Here is a 21,763-nt window from a genome sequence, read left to right as displayed (position 1 = left end):
CACAAAGGACTCACGGTTGAATTTCTAAGCGCTACATAAGGACGCTTTTAAATAACGGCTTACTGTCTATATGACAAAACAACAATATGTTATTTGAGAACCTTTTATAGCATTAAAGCAATTGGCTTTTAAATACAAATAATAGGACTTATTCAATAACTTTCTAGGAGATTTGCTGGTGGATTTGTTACAGACAAAATCTTTATTTAATTTGCCATAACTAATTATAATAGTCAACACAAATGTATAGAATTTGAGATAACATTGATGCTAATGGCAAATAAAATGCTACCACTGTCAGAAATTAACTAGTCAGTAGTCATCAGCTATTTTAATAGAGTTTCCTAAGAACGAGGTGCCTATAAGGGTCGATTAAGATCGCAACGCGACGCGTATATGCATTTTTAAATTTGTATGGATTTGATAGATTTGCAAGACATCTTACGAAATTGAAATCTGTTACTTCAGTACAAATTTAGAAATACACACGCCTTACGCCCGTTCCCAATATTTGATCTATCTCTGGTTTTGCCTTACTAGAGATAGGAATAGCTCACATTAGACATTAGAGACATATATTTTATGTCAATTGTGAGCTATTCCTATCTCTAGTAGGGCAAAACCAGAGATAGATCAAATATTGGGAACGGCCGTAAGGCAATCACACCAAATTCATTCATTCGCGCAACTGTTCGCACCCGACCGCAAATTGCCTCGTGCTATTTCTATGCGGTGGGCAAGACTCTGCTGCCGCGCCGCCGCATAGGAGGCCTCAGTGTGCTCGCGGCGTCTCTCAAACGATACTATGTATTACATTAAGAAGAAAGAAGTTTAAAATTATATTATGACACTGAAAACGCGCTGCCGTTCGCTGCCATTTCATTTCAGTGTAATTTAAGCCTAAATATGTCGTATAAAGCGATAGTAACATGGCTAGAAGTATTACTCCGGGATCCGTAGAACAATTATTTTTTATTACTATTAAGCAATTTTTTTGTAAGTTTTAGTGTGATAAGACAAACAACATTTTTATCTGCGAAAAATCTTGTAAGTGGTAGATTTTTCGCAAAATATATACTGACCGTTGTGATTAGGATGCACTAGGGCTGCCAGCGGCTGCGACGCCACCGCCACTGTTGGCGTGGGGTCGCTCGCGTCCTGTCGCTCCAGAAACTCCAGCTTCGCTATGAAGCCGTTGTAGTCGTATGGCGGGACTAGTGCACCGGAACTGTGTGGGACAATGACCCTTATTAAAACGATATAAAATATAAATGTCTAAATTGGCGAGTAAAGTTATAGGATCTATTGCGTTAAGACTAACGGCGGTTCCCAATATTTGATCTATCTCTGGTTTGGCCCTACTAGAGATAGGAATAGCTCACATTAGACATAAAATATTTTATGTCAATTGTGAGCTATTACTATCTCTAGTAGGGCAAAACCAGAGATAGATCAAATATTGGGAACGGCCGTTAGTTGAGAAAAATATACATAATATTATAGAGATGAAATTTTATAAATTTTAACCTAGCGTAACTGTAGGCTTTTGAAATAAACAAATAGACTATACTGCAGTATACAGTAAATAAAACTGCGCAATATTTGAAAGGACGCTTCCTTGTAAATATTGAAACGCTTTACCCTTTTTTACTTTGTTTTATCTACTTTTCCATAGAACTACTGCCTCGATAACGTGGTGATACTACAAAATCATAATTCAGTTTAAATTGATGAAATTTTACTATTTACTTACTTAAACTCCAACAGTAGGTTCGGTCCTGGGTGCTCCAGGGTCTTGCTTCTCTCTTCACACAGCGAGGCGAGTAGTGGTGCGGACGGCGAGCTGCCTGCACGCAGGGTTAGGTAGTCCGTCGTGCAGTGACTGAAATAAGGACATTATTAGTAGGGTAGAATACGTATTAAGAGGTAGGGGCGATGATATAAGAAGAGGCAAGAAAGTTTATTTCCTATTGCGGATTACTATTACAAGCGCATTAGAAGATGTGCAACCGGTCTTTAATCGCTAAAATATGTTTTATAAAACATTTCACATTTAACTCAATCACAAAATTTAAATATTATGTATTAGATGACGCCCGCAACTCCGATGCGCCAAAATCCGTTTATCGCGCGGGAACCGTACATTTTTTCGGAATAAAAGTATCCTATGACCTTTCTCGGGACTCAAAGTATCTCCTTACCGAATTTCAGCTAAATCGGTTTGGGCGTGAAGAGGTAACAGACAGACAGACAGACAGACAGACGGATAGACAGACAGACAGACAGACACACTTTCGCATTTATAATATTAGTATGAAAGTATGGATAAGTTCATTATAATATTTTATTAGTCTTCCACAATTAAATTCTCACATTACTTATTTTAACAGCTTCTATTTGAACTATAACATATTTTTTGATACTTTTAAATAATTCCGGTTTACCACGGCTCTAAAGAAGGTATTACGGCGATAAGGTTCGAGTCGATACGGTGAGGAGTCGGAAATATGATTTATGCATTTGACGTCGCTTCCGGAATAGAGTAATTTACGGTACGTGACGTTTTTTCGATCCACCTGTGAACGCTTTGTAACACTGTTATGATAATATATTTTTGTTCCTAGAATATCCTATAGTTATAATATGCCTATAGTTATTAGCTAGTTTGGTCAAACAACATAATATTATAATAAATATTTTAGTAATCTATTATTTAGTATGCAGAACTAAATATTCCAAAAAATATAAAATATATTTTTTAATTTTAATTACGCTGTGAGTGTTAAAGCGGGGATTAATCTCAATCAAAAACGATAACCTTGCACACAACCAAAGACCAAGCGTACACGCATCGCAATAAGATTCATTTTAGCTTAGCATAAAACTGTAACTACTCGGGCGGATCTTCTCTATTTTTCATGTTTTTTTTTAAATATCTTTGGAAATAAATATTAAGAAACAAAATTGTTCGGTTAAAGAGATTTTTATATAGATTTACTAACAATTTATTCAAATAAAATGTATAATTATCCTAGTAAATACTTATGTTTCGATGAAATAGAGTTTTTTCGGAGGTGAGTTTGTAAATTAATTACAGCCAAAGTATTACGTTTTATTAAAATGTTTATGGTTTAAGGTATTTTAAATATTGTGCTTTATATCTCATATTTTTTAACACTTCGCTATTTTATTGGAACTAGGTAAACCGGGAGTCACGGAATAACAAATTGAGGTTTATCCTCGCATTAACTAAAAATTCTTTAAGCAAAAATAGTTACCCCGTTTTGTCTGTCCACGGGAAGAAATATGGCTATATAATAGCTTTTGAAGAGAGGTGAGATACAAAGGCTTTTTCTACGTCTGTAAAAAGTTTGAAGGCAAACGATAGCACAATCGCGTATCGTTCTAAAGGCCTGGGGTGGTGTATTCTATACCGTCACGACGGAAGTATTTTTATCAACGTTTGAAAGCGGTGAAACAATCCCCGCCGCATAAAGGAATCTCACCATCGTGAGCAAAATGTGTGCCGTCGTAATCAACGTTCATATTTTTATCTATTTTATCAATCCATATAGTTTATAGAGTGAAGAAAGTTTTGAAAGATTTTTTATTGTAATATTATAGGCCCTTCTATTTTTAAGTCGCCATACATTTACTGATAAGTGATATACATAATATATTATATTATATAGTGTGTTAGTGTAAACACCGTTTTCCTTGAAACCATCAAATGAGCCCGTCAAAATAAACAACTTTTTCTATGAGAACAATGCTGGGAACTCAAAAAAAAGCCAAACAAAAGAACTCTTCATACCCATGGGGATGCCTGGATCGGCAATTTGGGTATGAAGATGGATTTTTTTTAGTTCCCAGCATTGTTCTCATAGAAAAAGTTGTTCATTTTGACGGGCTCATTTGATGGTTTCAAGGATAACGGTGTTCACACATAACATCTTGTATCATTAAAAACAAACAGGATATTTGCAACTAAACATTATTATATTCGGAGTAGCTTGATAACTTAAAATTGTTAATTTCTTTTACTCATTTTAGTATTAAGGTAAACCATAAAAGCTTGAAACCACATATTTGGTACCATGATTTTCTGGCGTATTCGAGAGTATGCTTCAAATAATCGTATTCCATTTGTAAAGTCTCGCACTCGCAGACTTTTCTTTTATTGAGAACTCAACCCTTCTTGTTTACAAGTTGCGTGAAGTACGGAGGTAGGGTTATACAACACAACGAGACCTTGCGACGAACTCGCAAACAACTTAAGTGTATGCAAGTGCGTTTTTGTGTCCGCGTTTATGTGAATGTGTGAAATATCTGGGGGCACAGTTGTGCCCCCGCCGAGACAAGCCAAGCGAATAAGGATGTGACATTTTGTCTTTTGCATTAATTACATTGAGTGAGATTATAAAAAAAATCGGCCAAGTGCGAGTTGGACTCGCACACAAAGGGTTTCGTGCCAAAATAGAGCAAAAATGGGCTAAAAATTGTGTTTTTTGCAATGAGTTTCCAAAATACTAGAGTAGCAATGTCTTACAAAAGATTCTCAGAAATGCGTAACCACTTTTTTGTTCAAAAGACAATGTCAAGTCATATATTCGTTATGTCTTATATATGTGAGATATGCCTGCAGGCATCTTCGAAGTGGCAACGCGTTGCTACCGTAAACTTCCAATCTAGTTACGTTAGTAACCAATGATATTCTATGTTACTAACGTAACTAGATTGGAAGTTTACGGTAGCAACGCGTTGCCACTTCGAAGATGCCTGCAGGCATATCTCACATACATAATGACATAAAGAATATATGACTTGACATTGTCTTTTGAACAAAAAAGTGGTTACGCATTTCTGAGAATCTTTTGTAAGACATTGCTACTCTAGTATTTTAGAAACTCATTGTTAGTAACATAAAATATCATTGGTTTTTTGTATGGGAGCCCCCTTAATTATTTCATTTATTTAAATGTTATTATTAATTAAAGAAATAAAACTGAGTATTTCGTGAACATTTCATGTGCCTATGTATTGCCGCTATTTATATCGAGCAAAAAATAGCAAAAAAATCACGTTTGTATGGGAACCCCCCTTAAATACCTACTTAATTTATTTTGTTTTTAATATTTGTTGTTATAGCGGTGAAGTGAGCAAGGTCCTCGCGGGATTGCGAGGGTGGTCGCTTGCCCGACTTTTAGTTGAGAAGGTGCAAAGGAGAAAAAGTAATAAAATTACGCACTCGATGCAATGATATTCTATGTTACGAGAAACTCATTGACTCGATGTTCAAACTGAAAATTTTTATGTAATGACAAAATCTATCAAAAAGTAAACAAGTCAAAATATCATAAACTAAAGAGTAAAAAATAATAAGGTTTTATAAAAGAAGTTTAACTATGTACACTAGTCACTACATCACCCCCCTCTAGAGACCGTCAAGGGCGATAATAGTCCGGAAATCTTACATGACGGCCTGACCTCGTCGTTCTAATGATGTTATCATCGGCGGGAGGTAAATCACGGTTATCCGCAGGAGTGTAGTGATGGGTGTTACTGTTGTGTAGTGAGTGTGGAGTATTTTGGCGCGTGTTATGTTGTGAGTATGGTGTGATGGTAGGGTCACTCAATATGAAGGCCGGTTTGATTCGGTCGAACATACGGTAATTAGTATACGGTAATTAGAAAAAGTTAGTTAATTTTCTTGAAAAATTTAAAAAAACCGACACAGTTTCCAAAAACTTGCTTAGGGCAAAGTACGTAGGCCAAATTACTTTCTAGATTGACATGATCAACATACAATCTTATTTAAAAACCTAGTATCTAAATAAGATTACGGTAATTAGAAAAGTTAGTTACCAAAGCTACGGTAAGTAGATACTCTCGTGTTTCATCGGCGGCACACTAACATTAACGACGTGGGACCGCTGATGGGCCGTGGAACACGCTAAGGAGAAGTGGCTAGTGCACTTGTAATGTGCAAAATCCTGTTATCTAGGTCTATTGATACGGTGACCAGCTTGCCGTTCACCATAATTTTAAAGGTCTTGTCACCTCTTTCAATAACCTTATGAGGGCCAGAGTATGCAGGTTTTAAATTACCGCCAGTGCAGTCCCTCAAGAAAATATGAGACGAGAAAGATAAGTCCTTGTGAATAAAAGTTTTGAAGCTGCAGCTGTTATGCCTAGCTGCTGGTGATGGGCGGAGTTTCCTGACGATACTTCGAAGTTTTGACAAGTACTCCGTCATATCGCCAGTCTCGTCAGCCCGAGGGTCAAAGAACTCACCCGGAAGACGTATCGGTTGCCCGTAAACAAGTTCGGCTGCTGAAGCCTGAGCGTCTTCTTTGAAGGAGCTACGGATGCCTAGCAGTACTAGTGGGAGAGATTCCACCCAACTGTCATTTGCATGGCATACTATCGCAGCTTTTAGCTGGCACGGTGCGGAGGGAGAGGGGAGAGGAGTGATGATGATGAAGGAGGCGTGTTCTGTCGAGGGTCACCAATGTGGGATATGTGTGTGGAGGCCAAAGGAAGATCTTCCGACCGAGCGATGTGTTATGCTCGGTCAGGCCGAAGCCCACGAGATACATTTCAGCTGTCGTATATATACCGACGCGCTCAGAAAACTTCGATAGCGCGATGCAGGAATGTTAGGCGAATTGTGGGTACCGCCACAGCGGCAACAGATATATACAATTTGTGTAAATTTCAGAAGTCTAGCTATAGCGATTATTCAATGACGTAGCATTGCATCATCACGTCACGTACGAACTGACCCTTACTATCATTCTTAAATCAGCATGCGATAATTCTAAATTCATTTAGCAAACGAAATGACTCACGGAATACCGAAGCTCACATAATGTGATGGTCTGAACAAAGCATAATAACATTAGCTTATTATTAAATTAAATTTGCCAACGTTCAGGCGTGTTCACGAGGACCACTGAGCCATGCTCGTTCTAATTTGTAATTATACGTCCGTACCTGCTATTGATGTTCCACTACACAAAGATTGGCCCGAAGCTCAATGAAAATTAATATAATATTCCGATATCATATTGCTGAGTCTCTCAAACAATTCTTGATAGTCATTAATCATTATACAGGGCGTAACAAAACTAAGTCATAATAAAATTATTTACTTTAGGGTGTGTAATGTGTATGTCTTAAGGACATGATATCTTAGATATTAATGAGCGAAAAACTTTAGAACCCTTTTTACAAAAAATGCGGAAACTGTAGGACCATGAAATTTCGCAGAGTTATAGTTTATATTATGGACAACGAGTGCATCGAGCTAATATTGTTTTATAATTATGCTTTTATCATACATTATTTTAATAAATAAAACATTACACACAATACAACGCGCACACTACCATGTTTTGACTGACAAACGTATACCTACACACGAATTATACTCCTTTGTTTATATGTTTGAAGTCTGTTGTAAAATTAAAAATGGATTGTTTTTTTTTTATTAAATCTGAAACAGTCAATACTTTAAACGGGGAGCCAAAAGAAGAAGATAATTAAATTAAAGGTCGAATTTCGACCATTGGGCGATCTCTAGTTATGATAGATTTACGAGAGAGAACGTTACTTTTTTAAATTATTGTATGAGTAAATTTATTCATGACGTTACTTAAGGTTTATTTCTCGTAGTAACATAGAATTCAAAGGTAAATCTTCCAAAAAATTTCAGCACTGTATCTTTGATATTAACATATCCATCGTGCCGGGTATCGCAGACACAATAGATTTTCAATTGTTATTCGGCAGCCGGCTGCCGCTTGGGGATTGATAGGTTAAACTAATAATAATGCCTCTATTTAAAGCTGGGAAGAAATCAGACCCAGTCAATTATAGACCAATATCCATATTGCCGACTTTAAGTAAAATCTTTGAAAAAATAATTTTAAATCAATTACTTGCTCACTTTAACTCAAATAATTTATTACATAATAATTAATTTGGTTTTACTAAAGGTCGGTCTACAACAGATGCAGGCATTAGTCTTCTGTGTAGTATTTTTGAAGCTTGGGGGGGGGGTCGCAGGATGCACTTGGTATTTTCTGTGATCTTTCTAAAGCATTTGACTGTGTGGAGTATGATACTCTAATAAGAAAACTACACCATTATGGTATAAGGGGCACGGTACTTGAACTTCTAAAATCTTACCTTACAAATAGAACGCAGAGGGTGGAAGTTAACTCCATAAGGTCTAATGGAACCAAAATAAAATTAGGTGTGCCACAAGGGTCCATTTTAGGCCCTTTTCTTTTTCTCATCTATATAAATGATTTACCTTATCTTGTTAAAGATAAGCATGAGATAGTACTTTTTGCTGATGACACTTCACTAATTTTTAATGTGAAGAGACGACAATTTAATTATGACGAGGTAAATAGTGCTCTCTCAAAAATAGTATTAGGTTTAATGCTAATAATTTACTTTTGAACTCTAAGAAAACAAAATGTTTAAAATTTATCTTGCCAAATGTTAGGCAAGCACAAACCAATGTACTACTAAATGATGAGAAAATGAATTTAGTAGACACCACCGTGTTCCTAGGCATAACGCTGGATTGTAAGTTACAATGGGGTCCACATATTGCAAAACTGGCAGATAAGCTTAGTTCTTTCACGAATTTTTTTAGCAGCATATGCTGTTAAAAAAATTCGTGAAATCACTGATGGTCTCTACGACCGCGCGATTAGTTTACTTTAGCTACTTTCATAGCATAATGTCTTACGGCATCCTCTTGTGGGGAAACGCGGCGGACATTAATACAATATTTGTGCTGCAGAAGCGAGCTATTCGTTCTATTTATAAGATGTCATCTTTTGAAACTCTAAGAGAAAAATTTAAAGAAATAAGAATTCAGACCGTCGCATCTCAATACATTTTGGAAAATCTCTTATATGTTAGAAAGAACATAAATATTTTCAAAAAGAAAAGTGATAATCATAATGTAAACACTAGAAATAAGAACAAGTTAGCAATACCAATGTTCAGACTAGCCAAAGTAAGCAAATCCTTTAAAGGTCAATGTATACGCCTATACAATAAAATCCCAGAAAATGTTCAAAATCTACCTTTAAACAATTTTAAAAAAAGCAGTTAAAGAACGTTTGTGTGCTAAAGCGTATTATAAAGTCAATGATTTCATCGAGGACAGCACACCTTGGGAATAGGGTGGCTCCATGCAGGTTACTTTTCTTTTATTTTTGTTACATAGCTGTAAGACATAACATTGTAATTTTCCATTTTTTTAGTAAAAGATGGCCCCGTGCGAGTTTCTTACGCCGGTTCTTCTCGGCGGGATAGTTCCCGAACCGGTGGTAGGCAACGTAGTTTCTTCGTTCGACTTTCAAAAAGTGTATCATGATACCCATTTTGAATAAAAAGATATTTTATTTTATTTATTTATTTAATTAATAATATGTTTTTATTTCTCCCAAAAATTACATACGCAATTTGTGGGAGACATGGAGCCCAAACTAAGCAAAGGCACAGTATAGCAATATGACATATCCCTACAGTAGTGAAACGAATGTACTTGCGCAGAGCAACGGAGGGGTACCCGCGGGGAAGCGGGCGGCGCGGGCCCGCGTACACAAACTCGCGGAGTTTGTGTACCTGCGCCCACAGGAGTGACGTTGGCGCGTTGTCTATGAATTTTGTGTTGTAAAACGATCTTATCTTATAAACAATTGGATATTATAATAAATGTTCAGTGTACGGATGTAAATCTGATTCAAAAAACAAAAAGGATTTAAATTTTCATAAATATCGGCTCACAGTTTACACTAATATTGTGTTGGCCTTGGCGGTATGTATTTGCATCTCTGTTTTATTGTTTACGTTGTAAGGAGTGTAACAAGGAGAGAAACAATATAGAATAAATTAAAAATCTGTCAAATACCCTGTTACATACTAATTAGTACCTACCTACCCAGGTACACATATCAAGTGTAACATACCGCGCCCTTACCGCGCACGTAATAAGAGTTTTGAAGTGCTTTTGTTACACCTGACGTATGATTAATTATTGGATATTTTATATATTCGAAATTTCGAATGCGCCTTCATTATTTTAATCCTTCGATCGTGATTCGTGGATCCTTGGAAATCTATTGTTATTCTATTGTGTCTCGCTCACCGGTGAGCTTATGGGGCTTGATGGGTTAATTAATTTTTTAAATAGAGAACTAAAATCATCTAAAAATAAAGTTTCACGTAAATATCTGGCAGTACGTCATAATATGTACGATTCATCTACCGGCTCAAAAATTTCCTTTCCACTCCGGTCAAGACCTTGCTGGTCCAGTTCCTTATCTTTCCTATAATTAACTATGGTGACCTGTGCTGTTTAGATTTTAATGCCGACAAACTCGATAAACTCGACCGATTGTTAAATAATTGCCTCCGATTCATATTCAACCTTCAAAAATACGACCATGTTTCTTCGTATCGCTCCAAGCTACACACCACACACACACCTTGGTGTGTGCCACTTCCGACATTGTTATGTGAATTAATAAATTGGTAAAATGTAGGTAGTACTAAATCATAATAATTACATTTACTTTTATTATTGATTAAATGGCGCTTGTAGTTTGTTCCATATCTGTCGTTGCTTACCGACTTTTAAGAAATTTCAGAAGGCTTTAAAATGGGTAATTTTTGTGCGAAAATTAGGTTTTTGTTGGCACATGTCATACTTAATGAATTAATATAATTATTAATCGTATTTTTCATGGTTTTGCGATTTGGTGACTAGTAGCCGCAATAAAGCCAGACTTTTTTGGCATTTTGCTATTAAGCAGGTAGGCAACAAACATAAAGATTTACTCAAATTATGTAAAAGTGACATAATTCCCAAAAAAAATATCTAAAATGCTATTTAAAATACCATAATGGATCAGAGAAAATCTTGAATATAAGAAGACTGATTTTGAATAATTAATCTAATAAATACTAATCTCAATTTTTCATGTAAACAAAGGCTGTGGTGGTACGTAAGTGTCCTAAAATGTAGAAATTTTTAAGAACTACTTGACTCCGCGAACTTCGTTTCATGGGCCTGCAAAACAGTCAGCCCTTCGTCAGTACTTTCTGTATTCCCCACGCATTTAGGCAGTATCATCTCTCCAGCATATTTGGAAGATCTCGATGAGATCGATAGCCAGTCGTTCGACTTGCAAATATAATATTTTCCATCACACATTTGTGGTAGCCGCCGCCGTAGCCGCGTCGGTGCGGGCGCCTTATTTTGAGCTTTAATCAAACTGTCCTTACTTCTAAAATATTTGGCCCATGGTAATAATTTAAAGGTCATTTCTGTTTTTCACATAATTCCCATTAATATTTTGATATTTATGTAGGTAAGGATTAATAACGAATATGCAAAAAAAAGGCACGCTAGAAGGAGATGATTTGAAGTAAATTTTTTAATGAAAGTAATGATTATTATTCGTTAACCATAAAAGATAGCCATAAGCTGCCCTGGACTTTTTTGTAGATAATGATGAGTACTATAAAGATATACAACATTATTTTGATGTATCATCAGTATTTTTCGTAGCGGAAGCGAAATAATGAAATTTTTGGCAAATTTTTACCACTTTGGGTTATATTTTTGCTATTTTCGGTAGGATCCCTAATATTTTTCAGAATAATACATAGCCTGTGTTCTTTGCAAATAATATAGCTTTCCAAAAGTAAAAGAATTTTTAAAATTAGTTCAGTAGTTATTGAGCCCATTCAATACAAACAAACATACTAATAAAACAAACTTTTTCTCTTTATAATTAATAAATATATATTTTTTTTCACTTTGTTTAGTTAATTTAAGTTATGCTATCAAAAAGTCAACAAAATAGTATTGGTAATAATTTTTAATTTCAATGTTTTAAGTAAGTTTTCATTTCAGATGAAAATTTAATTTTCCGAATTATTTACATCATAACGAAATATTTTTTTTATATTATATTTAGGCATAAAATACGAGATACTCATAACAACATATCAAACGTAAATAATTTTATAGTATTACCCTGAAATTTTATGATCCTACTTGAAATAAGTAATAAGTTATGCACAATTTAGACTTTGAATCGCTCTCCTGTAAAGTTGTCGTTTTTCACAGCCGACATTGTTAATAGTCATGGGCGCATTGTATATATAATTTTAAGTTACAACATTGTAAACCTTATTTTAAAAGATAATTTTTTTCTCACTTTTTTTGGTAAAAAAGTGGGCCCTGTGCGAGTTTCTTACGCCGGTTCTTCTCGCCGGGCTAGTTCCCGAACCGGTGGTAGGCATCATGTAGACGTTCAGAGAATATTTTCAAAAATTTATTCTGAATAAAAAAGTTTCAGTTGAGTTTGAGTGAGTTAACTCTATATAAAGTGTACATAATAATATTTCATATCTAAAATAATTTTAATTTAGTTTTATTACACTCTATATACAATTTGGCGAACTTTCAGATACAATAATGCATCGTACAGTACTCGAGAGTTTTAAACAATTCATAAACGCTTAAACGTTCCGTCAGTAAAAGTATGCTTTTGAAAACTTTCAGGAATGCCAAATTGAAAATCATTGATGCAGGTGACCATTTTGTTCCTTTTTTGTGACACATCCAACATTCGTTATTAGGCGTAGCGTGCGATTTTAATCTGACCGCGACGCGATCCGCGCTTCGTTAAGTAGGCAAAGCAAGGGTTGGCTTACTGATATATTAAACTACCTTTTCATTAATTAATCAACCAATTACCTGTTAGGTTATTGATTTCAGATTTGTACTCTTCAGCGAGCCTTCCTGATTTGTCAAAAATCAAAATAACAGAATACGCTTATTTCCACATCAAGGTTTTTATTTGAAAGATACGTTTGTAATTAAATGAAAGTAAATTGAAAGTTTACCTTAAGTGTTAATATTTAAGGTAAACATATTACATTATTTGATGATTTCTCACATTATAAACAATGACTTATTATAACAAGTGATTATTTAAATTAACAAAATACAGGCGATACAATTAACGCAAAATGTTAAAATAAAATCCGTTCATTTCATTATTTATAGGCTCTGATTGTTCCGCAAGTATTTAAAGGTTAAATTTGTTAATGAATAACTGAAATTTTGTAATTCTGTTTCTTGTTGGCTCAGCTTGCGGCGCGATACGGGAGCGGGGGGAGCTTCACAGCTGAAGTCTGAAGACATGAGTGGATAAAGTAGGTAACTAAAAATTTGAAAACTGTAGGTTCTTTGCATAAATGGAGGCTTTAGGACCGGGAAAATCAAAAAATTTAAAAAATTAAAAAAAAAAGGATTAGAAATCAAAAAATTTGGATTCTATGTATAACTAGATAAATTAGCTAGATGATGGAGAAGGTAAGATACAAGGTTGTTCAAATTATAAGTAATAATCGGCCTAGTGCGAGTCGGCCTCGCGCACGAAGGGTTCCGTACCATTGTAGAGAAAAATTAGGACAACATTTTATGTTTTTTGTATGGGTGCCCCTCTTAATTTTTTATTTATATTAAATATTAAAGTAAACATAAAATTAAGGAATAAGTGGAAAATACAAGTACCTTCCAAAAAAATCACGTTTGTTGTATGGGAGCCTCCTTAAATATAAATTTTATTTTGTTTTTAGTATTTGTTGTTATAGCGGCAGCGGATATACACAATCTGTGAAAATTTCAACTCTCTAGCTATTACCGTTCTTGAGTTACAGCCTGGTGACATACAGACGGACAGACAGACAGACAACGAAGTCTTAGTAATAGGGTCCCTTTTTTAACCTTTGGGTACGGAACCCTATAAAGTGACTAAATGGTCTTATGTTTGTAAAATGTTAGTTACCCACTTCATCCGCTCATGTCTTCAATTATTTTCCTTACTTGTTAGTTCAGCCATGGATCGCTCGCTTTTGTTTGTTTTGCTGAACATATTTTCAGCGGAAAAACGCTGTTTTAAGACTGTGTTATTTTATAGTTACTTAGAAACTTGGCTCGTACTGAGAAATTTAATTGTTGCGAATATATGAAACTATTTTACACTTTTTGTTTGTCTTATGCTCAAAGCTCAGCAATAAAATAATTATTTGCAAACGTTTTAGATGTAGATAACTTGTCCTGATTAATGTTTCAAAGCTTTTCCTAAATTCCTAGAAGCATGAGTGCAGTTCTGTAGCAACATTTTAAATGTAGCTTAAAATGTTACTCCCAAATTAGTTTTGGATGTATCAAAGCCTAACTTCCCTCTACCGCAACTGCATGAAATTGTATTTTAATCGTGTCTAGTTATACCTAATAATATTTATTTATTTTATTTATTAAGCATAGGATACACAAACATTATATTTAAACCGAATGGCAGCACCATTAAACCCGACAAGAGTTTGTCTCGGTGCCATATTTGCATTAAACTACCGACTATCTGACAGCCTAATTAAATAAATCAATAAATTATTAGTTTAATACAAAAATATAATCATAGCTCGTTTATTTTATGTTTTTGTTAACGCGTAAAGAATTTTATCGTGTGTGCAATACACAAAAACACTCTCTTCCTTCTTTTAAAGAGAAAAGAAAGAAATCTCTTTCTCATCCAGTGCTGCAGTGGGATGAAGGACGCGTCGAGCAAGGAATCAGGCACAAGACAGAGTTTTGACCCATCCGACGCATATATTTTTCAACACAATTATCTAACCCACGACCTCCGAATCAACTGCCAAGTTCAACGTAACCAAATCACTGAGGCGTCTACATCGTTATTGCATATAAGGAACAAGACGTACACAATCATAATTTTGAAGATATGTACCTACCTCACTTTACCCAGTGAACTGAGTTGTACATGACGCAATAACGTGCTACCCCCGTCAAAGTCGGAGATATTATCTAAGATTATTGCGTGACGTGTCCACTGTCCGACAGACCCGACAGTCCATCTCGTACATAATTGGATCGCGCTGTCGACTGGCCGGTAATTTATTTAGTAACTTGTCGCAGCCGGACGCCATTGCTCCGGGCGACGGAATGCGTTTGACGTATCTGTCTTGTGCATGAGTTGCCCCATAACTTATTTATAAACAAGGAAACGGATACATACAGAATGAGTTTGAGCTTTGAGTGTATGTTTGTCTTTTTAATTGTTTGCTAATAGGGCCGCTGTTTTGATGTTATACAAATCATAGGTAACTAATTCATTTTCTTAATATTACTTCATCATGAGAATTAATTACACTCAACAACGCAACAAAATAATGTTAGTTAGCTTCTGAGAGCTGAAGTTCATTATCGTTTGGCCTTTGAAGCTAAACATTTTTAAGCCACCGAGGCTATTTTTGTAACGCGAGACCCAAAACTCACGGTTGTCTCATAAATATAAATCTGAATTAAAGCTTTCAAGGATTAGACGCGAACAAAAGAGTGGAATGTTTTCACCTTTTTGGCCCGCGCGCTCGAACGCTCCGGCATCGGTATTTACGGGATATCCGAATTCTACAAAGCCTTATTTGTCTTTTTAATGCTGCGAATTCCTAGTATGATGTGGCCAGACAGATACAATGTAGCTTCGCAGGAATTTCCGAACCGGGATGCCTGATTGTCTTTTTGAACCTCACACGGCATTTTTCAATTCGAACCTAGAGAATATTATGCCTTTATGCGATCGGAACTAGGATAATCTGTGTCACTATACGGCAGGTATATCGTGTGACTGCAACGCAAGTTAATTGATAAATTGACATTTATCAGTTAACTGTTTTTAATTGACAGTAATAATATACACTTTTCATGCACTTTTTCCACTTTTATTAATAACAATTATGTTTTACACGACCGGTTTCGATAAAATCATCATCAGGTGTAGTGCAGGTAATTTTAAATTTTTAAATAATTGGTAAACAATTTTTATTTACCAATTATTTAATTATTGGTTTTTAATTGACATTTAAAAGTTAATTGGAAGAGCCATGCTTCGGCACGAATGGGCCGGCTTGACCGGAGAAATACTACGTTTTCACAGAAAACCGGCGTGAAACAGACCGGAGACCCAATCCCCTACCCTATTCCCTTCCCTACCCTCCCCTATTCCCTTCCCTTCCCATACCTATCCTCCCCTATTACCCTATTCCCTCTTAAAAGGCCGGCAACGCACCTGCAGCTCTTCTGATGCTGCGAGTGTCCATGGGCGACGGAAGTTGCTTTCCATCAGGTGACCCGTTTGCTCGTTTGTCTCCTTATTTCATAAAAAAATTAACATACATGAACAGCCTTTGAGCAATGTGAAAATCAGGTGTTTCTTTTAATGGCGGGATCCACTTAAAATGTCTCTCCCTAAAGGGGTTTAACAGGGGATCATGTATGCCATGTCACGTCAGCGAAGCCTCAGCAAATAGCTACAAAACATACCTAATAATAATAATAATATCTATGGACGCTTCAAACCACGTCCGTCTGGCCCCGTGCTAAGTACCTGAAGACTTGTGTTACAGGTACCAGACAACGGAAATATAATTAATACTTTTCTACTATACATATATTTAAGATTTTTATTATATAATACACATATTTAATACACCCGGGAACATTGAAAACTTTTTGTTCCGTCGGCGGGATTCGAATCCGCGACCCCCGGCTTGAGCTACCTAGTTCGGCCTTAATGGAATTAACCTACATTAAAATTGAATTAATATTCAATTCATCAATTTACTCGGAATAGATCCGGCTTAGAATTCAGTTCCCTGCGGTGTCGTCGAAACGGCCTATCGTCAGATGTGATTATGTTCAACGCCGAGGGAACCGTTGTCGGGTACGTGGCTGTCCCTACCATTCATTTTTCGAGAAGATTCGTTGTTATGTTTGAGCTGCTTTTGAGTATCAGGGTATTTTTAAAATGAAATAAGCGGGCAAACGAGCAAATGGGTCACCTGATGGAAAGCAACGTGCATCGCCCATGGACACTCGCAGCATCAGAAGAGCTGCAGGTGCGTTGCCGGCATTTTAAGAGGGAACAGGAATAAGGTAGGGAAGGGAGTAGGGGAGAGTATGGAAGGAAATAGGGAAGGGTAGGGAAGGGAAAAGGGTAAGGCATAAATGAAAGATAGAATATTAAGTAAAATTGAAAAAAGTAAGAGCTTTAGGGATACACAATTTCCATGCTTTTTGGAAAAATATGTTATTCCCGGAATAAGCAATTAGTTAATTTTTTTTAAAGCGATGGTTTCTCGATTTTATAAACTTCCAACCCAGTTTGAAGACAGCCAGCCAGTTAGAAACATTCTTGACTAATTTGGTATATCGCGAGCTGTGTAGTGTGTGTACGTTCTTAAAAACTATTTATGTTAACGATCCATAACATTTATTATAATACAGAATAAGTACATAGTCACCATGTAATGGACATAGAAATTACCACTGCGTAATTTGACGAGTGTAATTTGGCAAAGGCGTTTTGCTTCTAAACTGCTCATCATTACCAGCATTAGCAACTTGACTGAAATGCTCGACAACTAAACGATGACAGTACTCACTCTCTCGGCAGCAGTATCGACGTGAATACGATCTTGACCCTCGTGTGTACGGAGTTGGTGGCGAAGAGATACCGGCATCGTCGGTACGGCGGGTACAGGCCGGGGTAGCCAGGGCTGGCCAGCACGCACGTGCCCGCGCCACGACACGACACGTCTTGGTACAGCCAGTCACAATCTAGAGGAAGAATAGTTGGCTATTAGCATAAAGAGAAGAGCGCATTTAAACGCGATTTTGTTTGTAGTAGGTAGGTATACAGTAAGTAAAAATTTTTGTTCGATTCTTACAAAATGAACTATTACGAGGTAACGAGTAACAATATAATTGGCAATGGTAATGGATATGTCGCAGTCATCTGGTTCAATCTGCGATTCGATTGAATGACTAGCGCCATGGGCGTACCGAGGGGGGGCAGGGGGGGGGGGCAGCTGCCCCCCCCCCCCCCCCTGAATCATGTTGACGTCCCTACTAAGTATATTATCCATTTGTTTGTAATACAACTAAAAATTATTAATTTTTTATTTTTATAAACACCTAGCTTATAAAAATCTGATTTACCCCAGAATCTGCATAATTTGCCCCCCCCCCCCCCCCCTGGCCCAGAACCTGGGTAATTTGCCTACTAGCCCGTCATCGGCTACTTAAAAAAATGTAAATCATTATAACTATTATGACTTTTAGTCAAGACGTTAAACGTCATAGTCAACGTCTTGACGAGTTGTCCTTTAGTCATTCAATTGAATGGTGTTATTAAATGAATGCGCTTGTCATTCAATCGAATTGCAGATTAATGGCGGTTCCCAGTATTTTATCTATCTCTGGTTTGGCCCTACTAGAGATAGGAATAGCTCACATTAGACATTAGAGACATATATTTTATGTCAATTGTGAGCTATTACTATCTCTAGTAGGGCAAAACCAGAGATAGATCAAATATTGGGAACGGCCGTAAACCAGATGACTGCGACAGATACATTCTAAAGAATTCTCAGATAACATTTTTGGATTGATTTTTCTAACGGTAACGTAGAGATTTTTTTTTGGGATAAGTAAAAAAAATTTAAATTCGTGTCAGGACAAGCGACCTGACTGAAAATTCGTAAATCGAAAGGATAGTAGACCGTCGGCGTAGCGCAGGGGAGGAAGTAATATTTGCCTGTCTTTCTGTTATTCGTTTTCATCTTGAATTCAGTACCATTAATGCAAGATTGCAACCAAATATTTATTTTATTTTGTTAGTAAAAAGTTTTGTAATAATGTCTAAAAGTATACTGTAATAAAGCAAGTTGCAAGATCCAGAGATATTTAAAGCATTGCAGTTTCACATTAATCACCATCCGAAAAAACCCGGAGTAAAATTCCCGACGAAAGCACAAAAAATCTACAGAAATGAAAAACGAATCCGTCGCTGATAACCAGATGGTATCAAATACCGGATAAATTCGATACAAGTAGTGAAATGGGTCGTAAAGCTATTCCTTTAAAGATGCAAATTAGATATGGTGACAGGAAAAGTACCAAAGGAATGGGAAATAAATATAAATAAGGTTCTATAGCTGATGTTCATGTTTCTTTCATTGACGTTGCGAGATTCCTTTTTAATGCGAATCAGACTGAATGTTTTAGTAAGGTGATTAAAAGAATACATGGGTAAGTAGAGAAAATAACTTAAGGGCTGCCTTTTAAGTTTTGTCGTTTGGAATAAATACAGACAATCTAATAGATTACACCATTTATTGTTTTTTTAAGAATTTTTTGCGATATTTAAAATACTTTTGCATGCGTTCAAACCAGTTTTTAAAACATTTATTCCAGTTCAAAGTTGGGTAGTAAAAATGGCCGATATTTACGCCTAAACAGCTTCTTCAGGTGAGCTTAAACGTTGGCCACAAAGACTTGGCTTAATTTTGTGTAACTTATTAAACTCCTTAGGGCTCATGCCAGGGCTGTAAGGTGGATGGTCTAAAATTTCAACGTTTTGGGTATACAAATACATCTTTGTTTGACCGGCGATATGGGAACATGCGTTGTCATGGCCAGGAACATACGACGTCTTGAATCGTTTTTCTAAATTCGGTGATGACTTGTGGCAAAAAAGCTGTAGTATACCAGTCAGCGGTAACCGTTTTGCAATCTTCAAGTACAACAGTGGCGACGTGACCACTCTTTGTCACAATGGAGGGAAAAAGTTTTTTTAAGTGCTCTGTGAGTCCATGACTTTAGTCGATTTTGGCTCATTCTAAAAGACCCAGACAGTAGACTGCTGCTTAAAATTTGGATCATAAGCATATATCCAAAACTCGTCACTATTTAGCAAACGACTCCGACCGACTCTCCTCGGTTGAATCGCTGCAGAGTTTTGCGACAAAAACTAACACGGACTGTTTTTGGTCGTCGCTAAGCAAACAAGGTATCTAATGAGAAATCACCATTTTTACTCCAAGTTTTTCGTGCAAGATTTTTTGGACAGTGGTCCCTGAAATGCCCATGGATGCCTCTATTTCGCGATATATCACATGACGGTCTTCGAGGATGAGCTGCTGCATGGCTTCAATATTCTCTTGCGTTACGACGGGTTTTGGACGACCATCACGTGGCTGGTCACTGAGGCTAGGGTGTCCACTTTAAACTTCTAAATACCAGCGTTCTATAATCCTAAAACATGGTCCTGCATCACTAAGTACAGTAAAGATCTCCTTAAAATGCTGAAGTCGCGATAGTCAACTTCGTTAGTTCTAAAAAATTATCGCACGGAAATTTTCCTTTAACATTTCCATTTTTACAACCGACTCGTCAACTTTGAATAGACGATACAACAAGACTATTCGACCAATCTGAATAATTTCTTTTGTTTTTGAAATCCAAATACAAGAAGATTAAAATCCCATATGGTTTTTTTTCAATGATCGCGGGAAGTTTACAAACGACAAAACTTAAAAGGCAGTCCTCGTATATATCCAGTATCATATTGATTTAAGTTATTTATTATAGTGAAGCCTCAATGCTTTTTGTGTTGCTTCGCAGAAACGTTGACGTTTTATAAACGCGTTTCGTGATAATTATTATGAATTATAAATATTATATTATTGTTCCGTCATCGAACGTTTTTACCCTGTTTTGATGGAATGACAGCATATACAGTGGGAAGGTAAATGACGCACTGTGTTATCACATCACATCGTCTTGCATCGTATTTTTGCGCTTTTTCGCAACGCAGCTAGGTATATCTATGGCTATGTACTATGGAAAACATCAATAGGTTAATCCGTTTTGACGACCAGCGCACCGAAACGCATCAGATTAATGTGGCATTGCTCTTATGAACTACATGTTTGCATTACTACGAGTACAATAAGTGACTGAAAACTGCACACGTGAATATTCAAATAGAAATATAAGCCTCATGAAAACATATTCTAGAAACGAAGAAAACGGTTCAAGATATTATATGAAAGGCGAATAAGTTTGTGGCAGGGTCATTTCGGTGGAGTGAAAATGTGACAAAATTGTTTTCAGTATTTCGAAACAATTTTCCACGCTCCCGCGGTAGTGTGTCGCATCGTCATATACAATTTCAATGTTTACGTCGCACGTTCACTGTATTTTTCTATTCGGGAGCATCATTATGGTAAAATTTTCTCATACTGCAATATGTAACGGGAGCGTGAAGAATTTTACTCCGACTTTCTTAAAAATATATCGACTAACAATTTTTGTAGTATCTTTAGAAAGAAAATAAATATCGACACGATAGGTGACTCTCTATCAATAGTTTCGATATCGATTTACGTAATGTGATGTTGATTTTGATTCAGTTTTGATAGTGACGCCTGAATAAACTCGAAGTGTTTATTTTTGATATCAAAATAAATAATTACAAGCAAAAGGGTAAATGTTTACTTACAACATAATTAAAGTCAACATAAAAGTTAATCGAAAGGTGTTGGTAAATCACGCAAAAGATATGAGCAAACAAAATTCGAGGAAAAGCTAATAAATGCGTGTTTATTTAATGCCTTAGGCGCGGAGACGGCAATTTCGATTGAATCACGATACAGCTACAACCCCTTTTTATAATCAGAGCCTTAATAAAGTAGACAAAGTACCTTTCATTAGAGCTTGTTTGAAAAGTAAAATATCGCCAGCTCTTTCATCTCTGTGAAGGCGACAGAGATAGGTGTAATCAAGCGAAGG

The 21,763-nt window shown here is 36.3% G+C and overlaps 1 protein-coding gene across 2 annotated transcripts in view; it reads right to left on the bottom strand.

Annotated features, from left to right (window-relative positions):
* Window positions 1-21,763, bottom strand: part of LOC121730413 — a 90,135-nt gene that overhangs the window by 24,434 nt on the left and 43,938 nt on the right. For both annotated transcript variants that reach the window (XM_042119438.1, XM_042119439.1), the window contains 3 exons: window positions 17,572-17,746; window positions 1,754-1,882; window positions 1,083-1,228 (listed from right to left, as the gene is read on the bottom strand). In XM_042119438.1, the coding sequence (XP_041975372.1) occupies window positions 1,083-1,228; window positions 1,754-1,882; window positions 17,572-17,746 (450 nt within the window). The remainder of the gene's footprint in view (window positions 1-1,082; window positions 1,229-1,753; window positions 1,883-17,571; window positions 17,747-21,763) is intronic.

Source organism: Aricia agestis, chromosome 9 (assembly GCF_905147365.1).
Source record: "Aricia agestis chromosome 9, ilAriAges1.1, whole genome shotgun sequence".
Taxonomy (NCBI): Eukaryota; Metazoa; Arthropoda; class Insecta; order Lepidoptera; family Lycaenidae; genus Aricia; species Aricia agestis.
Note: the sequence above shows the minus strand (reverse complement) of the source record. Positions and strands in the feature narration are given on the sequence as shown.